This window comes from Leptonychotes weddellii, chromosome 8 (assembly GCF_054177405.1).
Source record: "Leptonychotes weddellii isolate Sample4059 chromosome 8, ASM5417740v2, whole genome shotgun sequence".
Lineage (NCBI taxonomy): Eukaryota > Metazoa > Chordata > Mammalia > Carnivora > Phocidae > Leptonychotes > Leptonychotes weddellii.
The window spans coordinates 25,723,787-25,729,786 of NC_138376.1; the positions used below are offsets into that span (position 1 = coordinate 25,723,787).

Here is a 6,000-nt window from a genome sequence, read left to right on the forward strand (position 1 = left end):
CTGCTCCGCAGTGGGGGGGTCAGAGATAGTCAGCCCCGCTCAGCCTTGAGTCCCCTGAGAGGGGAGGCTGTGGATCGTGGAGCGGAGGCTTCGAAGAAGCACCCCGGTCTCCGGGGCGGGCTGGTCAGCTCAGGTGGCGGGAGACAGGAAAGCACGGTGCCAGGAGGACGTGCCACCAGCACAGCGTAGGCTGGTAGAGAAGCCTAGAGAAGCCTAGAGAAGCCGGGAGCTCGCGGCGGTTCCTGGAGAGGCGGAGGCCAAGGTGATAAGGCGGGCTGGGCGCCCCTGCCCGCCTGCCTGTCCTGGTGCCTTCCCGAGCCACGGGCGCTCCGGGGAGGCTGTGAGGGACCTTCCTTCGCTTCCATGCTTCCTTTCAGTTTCCTCCACCCTGTGCAGGCCCCTGTGGTTAACCCTTTCCCCCCCCGTTGTGTTTGCTTCTGCCAAGCTGAGCCACTGAGGAACCGACTGTGCTGCAGAAACACAGACGTGGGGAGCACAGGCTCCCACCTCCGCGGCCCCCACCACCGCCGCCGCCGCCACTGTGTCACCTGCAGCCTCGAAGACCCAGGCCTGGCCTCTGCCGGGAGCAGCTCCGTGGGGCTGCTCGGCCTGGACCTGCCGCCACCCGGTCTTACAGAGGGAGCCGCACTCCAGGCCTCGAGCAGATGAGACTGGAGCTCCAGAGAGCCAAGAAGTGACTTGTCCAGAAGACATTTTTTAATAGAAAAAAAATTTTTTTCTAGAAAACGAATTTTTAAGACTCGGCTCAAACCTCTAGGTTAAACTGCCAATCTTTAGACAGACGGCCACGGGATCAGAAGACGGGGGTGCCCCAGAGCGGCTCCGAGGCCGGCTGGCGCCGCCTTCTGCCCCTGGGATGGGCTGTTGGCGCCGTCCGCGAGGCTGTGGGGGGGGGCAGTGCCCTGGGGGTGAACGGAAAGCAGGCCCAGGTGGGTTTGTTCGAGTCTGCCTTTCAAACCCAGCCAAGTCAGTTGCTGTTCCTTATGAACCGCACGACTTCTTGTCCCCGTCCGGAGCCGGACGCTGCCTCTGCAGTAAGAACAGGCCCCAGACGCACCTGGCAGAAGCAGAGACTCCCGGTCCGTGTCTGGGCTTCCAAATGTGAAGGTCTGGGGGCCAGACGGAGCTGAGCAAGCCGTGCCCGGGGCCATGAAGTCGGGGCCGCTCCTCGGCGCCAGAGCCCAAGGTGGCCAGGGCACCGGGCCCCGCACTCTCTGGCGACCTCAGACTGCCTGGGTTCAGTCAGAAAGGAGAAAAAGCAGCTTTGTTTCGGGCATTAATGGGTAGGTCGGCTAAGACGGCTACCTGCCAATTTGTGATTTGTCTAATCAGGTCTGTGTGACTAGGACTCGCTTTGATTCTCTGAATTATTGGTTTGACTGTTGTATTTTCAGCTGCTGGGTTCATCCCTGGCTCCAGGTGTAGAGAAGGCTAAAGAAGGGGACAGTTGATTCGGTTCTCCCCCAGTGTGGCCTTCAGGGCAGACTGGGGTCCTGGCGCACCACTACCACTTAAGGCCTCCTGCTGGCTTGCTTCGCTTGTTGACTTGGACTCTTGCTCTGTGCTCCTGAGGGTGGTAGAAGCAGACGGGGTAATTCCTGTGAGGCCGAGAGGCAGAGCCGGCTGCGCTGCTGGCCCAGTACCTTCTAGAGTAGGGAGCAGAGAGGAGCCGTTCCTCCCGGGGGTAATTCAGCAGACCTCATGCTTTGCTGGCACAGGGCGGGCTACCCCCAGGACCCACGTGCCAGGCTTCGGCGGGACTTCTTTCCCAGCAAAGGCTGTGAATCGGAATTCCCTGTGGGTTCCGTGCACAGAGAGTGCTCTCGGACACACTCCCCACCCCAGTGGTGGCCAGAAACGGAAAGCCCGGCCCCGTCCTCCTGCTGCCTTGAACCTGGGCCCCGGGGGCGGCACCTCCTCTGGAGCAGGGGCAGGGAACCCTCCACTTTCCGGTACTAAACAAGGACCTCAACGCTTGAAGTCTGGCTTCGCTTCCTGCTTCTCCCAAGGCCTGGGAGCCTCCCGTCAGCTCCCGCCACGCATGTTCTGTTCCCCCCCCCCCAACCACTACCACCCCGCTGGCCCGCGAGAATTGACCAGGGAACCGGAGGGGTGGGCGCCGCTCCCTCCCCTGCGGGGGGCCTGGCCTCAGCTAAGTGCGCCTCTCCTCTCCGGAGGCGGCAGGTCCAAAAAGCAAACTGTAGACACTACGATGAGCTGTTCGAGCCGTCTTTTTGTTTTTAAATCACACGTAGGTGTTTCCTCCCCTTGAAGCTGCTATATCTTTATTTATTCAGGGTGTTGTCATATTGGAAAGCCTTAGCTAATCCTCTCTGGCTCTGGGTTTGCTTTTGAGATTGGTTTATTTCTGAATAGTTGAGAAGGGTAGGGACTGGATCTTTCTTTTGTTTTTACTTCTCCTCCGGGGCAGGTACTCTCTCTCCCCTCGAAAGGGGCGGTGTAACTTCAAGGACAGGCTTTGAGCGGAAAAGCCCCCGCTTCGCTTCTGCACCGGCGTTCGGCGGCGGGGTCTGAGCTGTGCGGGGGCCCCCCCGGGCAGGACTTGCGAGGGAGTCAGTACCTTCCCCGGCCCCAGCCCCCAGCTTCTCTGCTCACCGCTCTGAGCCATAGGACCCTTCTTGCCGGGCTCCGCGCCTGCCAGGCTCCACACGCCTCCTGGGTCTCTAGCCTCAGAGTCTGGCGGGCGTTCCTCGAGAAGCCTCTGGCCGAGCAGGCAGCCATGGTGGTGGCCGCCGCTCCCACAGTCAGACGCTTGTCTGTCCTCGGCCCGCCTGCGAGAGGCCCAGGCCTGCGGCGTGACCGTCACAAGCAGCTCGCAAAAGTATTGTTGCTAACGGGGTGGCAACGGGACTGAATTGTAATAAAAATGTTATTTAATCTTTGTCTCTGTATTTTGATACTTGAATGAATTCCCCTTTTATTTTACTGTACATATGATTGTTAATCTGTCCGATTTTGTCCGAATTACAAACATCTTGTGGTACCAAACATAACGAATCTGCGCAACAGTGTAGACTGACCTCACGACACGAGAGAGAGTGTAAATATTCCTGGGCTTCCAGCTTCGGTTTGGTTATTTTCATAACTGTACAACCTAGAACAGACGGAATTAATAAATGAGAAGCAACATGAAACCAGCCTTCCTTTTTGGGAGTTTTTGAATTGGAAAGCTTCTTGACGGTTCTCTGGCAGCAGCGCAGGCCCGGGCTGTAGGCTGTAGGCCGGCTCCGGGTCGCTGACGGGGGTCCCGCGCTGTCAGGGACGAGTGTGGGGATGCCGCTCTGTCTGGTGGGCTGCCAGCGGGAAGCTGCCAGCGATCATCCATCCGTCCACCCCGTCTAGTTGCAAGGCCTCTGTGCTTCAGCTTCCCCTCCTTAGAACATCTCCTCTGAATCCCAAGCAGGGGCCACGTTCTGGTTACGGATCCTCTGCATCCTTGTCTGGGCTTGTCGACCCGCAAACATTTATCGACTGTCTGTACAAGGCAGTGTGGGAGGACCGAGAGCTGTGGAAGAGGAGTGTCCCCCGCAAGGAACTTCCTTTAATTGTGACGATTACGTCTGAGACGTGCACAACTGGCTACCGACCCAAAGCCACGCTGAGGCCACACCGGGCGGGAGCGTCCAAAGGCACACGGTGCTCCTGGAGCTGAGGGGGGACAGGGAAGGAGGGGCTGGTGCCTGGGCCGGTATTGAAAGGGGAGGGCTTGGAAAGGCACGAACGGTACTACGAACCCCTTCACTGACGGCATCTGGGCTCCAAAGCCCGCTAGCAGCTCTCCAGGCATCCGTCTTGTTCACTCTGAGAAAGCAGCCAAGGCTCAGAAAGGTCACCACGCCTTCCCAGGGCCAGCTGGAGAGGACCTAAGAAACCATGCCCTCCAGTGGCTTCCAGCCTCCTCAGAGGCCCTGGTCCCATGCCTGCCTCCACCCCAACTGCCTAGCGCTTAACACTTATAAAGACTTATTAGAAAGAGAGAGAATATGGGGGGGAGGGGCAGAGAGGGAGAGAGAATCTCAAGCAGACTCCACGCTGAGCGCAGAGCCAGATGGAGGGCTTGGGGCTCCATCCCACGACCCTGAGACCATGACCTGAGCCAAAATCAAGAGTTGGACACTTAACCAACTGAGCCACCCAGGTGCCCCAGCACTGAACACTTATATAAATGAGTTTGTCAAGGGCTTTAAAAGTGAAAATCACTAGGGCGCCTGGGTTGCTCAGTCGGTTAAGCATTTGCCTTCGGGTCAGGTCATGGTCCCGGGGTCCTGGGATCAAGTCCTGCATCGGGCTCTCTGCGCAGCGGGGAGTCTGCTTCTCCCTCTCCCTCTGCCTGCCACTCCCCCTGCTTGTGCTCTCTTGCTCTCTCCCTGTCAAATAAAATCCTTAAAAAAAAAAAAAGAAAATCACTGATTTAATCCAATACCCAACTATATTTCTGAAGAAAACAAGGCCCAGAGCGGGGACAGGTTTTTCCTAGCCAGCCAGCTAATAGACCAGATCCCAGCTTCTCACTCCCAATTAGGGCTTTTTAGGCCAGTGCACGGCCCCTGGGTAAAGAGAGTGAGGTCCAGGCGTGGAGGGCCTCATCATCCTCACACCCCTGCACACCCTGGCAGAAGAAACCTTACAGCCAGGCGGAGGAGGTCTGGCCATAATTCGTGTCACTGTGGCTCTGGAACGGGGCCCCAGGACACAGTCCACTGTCAGAGTCCCCTTCGGCCTCACTGAGAAGCCTTACAGCCGTGACTCTTGGGCTGCAGTGCTGACGGTGCTGATGGTGCCCTGGGGGCCCGCGCCTGGCCCAGTGGGAACGACCAGTCTGGCACGAGTGTGGGCTGGGGCCGCTGCGACAAAGGAATGGATGGGGCCCGCTCGGCGGGAGTGCATCTGCCTGCCGCGTCCTGCCTCTGCCCCGTTCCCTGTGATGCCGGCTAGAGCGTGCTCCCCGCGCACGTCCCCTCAGGACCTGGAGGCTGGGAGCCGGCAGGAGCCCGGCACGGCTCTCTGCTCTCATCTCAGCGTGGAGGGTGAGGTAGACCCTCACAGGCCCATGCACTCCTCTCTCCCGCAGGCAGCGCCCGCGTCCTCAGCAGCTCCGCCTCACAGACACTGCGGTCCGGGAAGCCAGGCAGCTGGCTCGTTCCTCCGTAGGCTGCGGCGGGTCACCCTTCCGGCAGTGACCAGGCGACTGAGGAAGCAGAACCGTGCCGACTGGAGCACCTGCTAGGGCAGCTCAAAATGCACTCTTAGCCCTGGCCACCTCTGGCTTCCTCCACCTACAGCGTGTGCAGGTCCCACCCGACAGCCAGCTCATGGGGACAGGCGGACCTTTCAGAATGTTCCGCAGTTCAAACACCCAAGGAGCACAGAGGTGTGAACGAGCCACCGCTCGGGGCAGCGTCTACAACTCGGGGGCTCGTCTTTCAGGCCTCAGCTATTAGGAACATTACTTTAAACAAGCCTTTATCAAATAAAAGAGTTTCCCTAACACCACAAAATATTTGTTATCCAGTAAATGGGCCTGGGACAACTGCATAGCCACAGAGGTTGGGGACAGTACGGGGATTCCTGTGCCTACTTACAGCAAAATAAATACCAGATAGCTCACATACTTAAATGTAGAAAAAATAAAATAAAATCCCAACAAAGCTAGAAGAAAATAGGGAGACTTTTTTCCCCCACAATCTTGGTACGAGAAAGTTCTTTCCAAGCATGCTGCAAAACTCTGAATCCATTTTTTAAAAGATTAACATATTCAACTATATAAAAATCAAACATTTCTGCAAAGCCAAAAGCAACATTTAAAAAAAGAACAATTAGATCCATCACACATCATATCCAAGGTACATCACAGTTAAATTTCTGAAAATGAAAGACAATTTCTGAGCCCAGCAAGAGAAGAACCTTACCTTGTCTACAGGGGACAAGTAATGTGAATGACAGGGGATTTCTCCGCAG

At 57.2% G+C, this 6,000-nt stretch overlaps 1 protein-coding gene and 1 long non-coding RNA gene across 4 annotated transcripts in view; one reads left to right on the forward strand and one right to left on the reverse strand.

Annotated features, from left to right (window-relative positions):
* Window positions 1-3,179, forward strand: part of ANKS1A (ankyrin repeat and sterile alpha motif domain containing 1A) — a 177,834-nt gene extending 174,655 nt beyond the window's left edge. For all 3 annotated transcript variants that reach the window (XM_031032037.2, XM_031032039.2, XM_081828038.1), the window contains one exon: window positions 446-3,179. In XM_031032037.2, coding sequence (XP_030887897.1) covers window positions 446-449 — 4 coding nt within the window. In that variant the 3' untranslated portion in view covers window positions 450-3,179. The remainder of the gene's footprint in view (window positions 1-445) is intronic.
* LOC145722987 (uncharacterized) lies at window positions 1,197-4,290 on the reverse strand. The gene is made up of 2 exons (XR_014147621.1): window positions 3,777-4,290; window positions 1,197-3,547 (listed from the first exon to the last, which is right to left on the reverse strand). It is a non-coding gene; the product is annotated as an uncharacterized LOC145722987 (long non-coding RNA).
* Window positions 4,291-6,000: the final 1,710 nt, after the last annotated feature.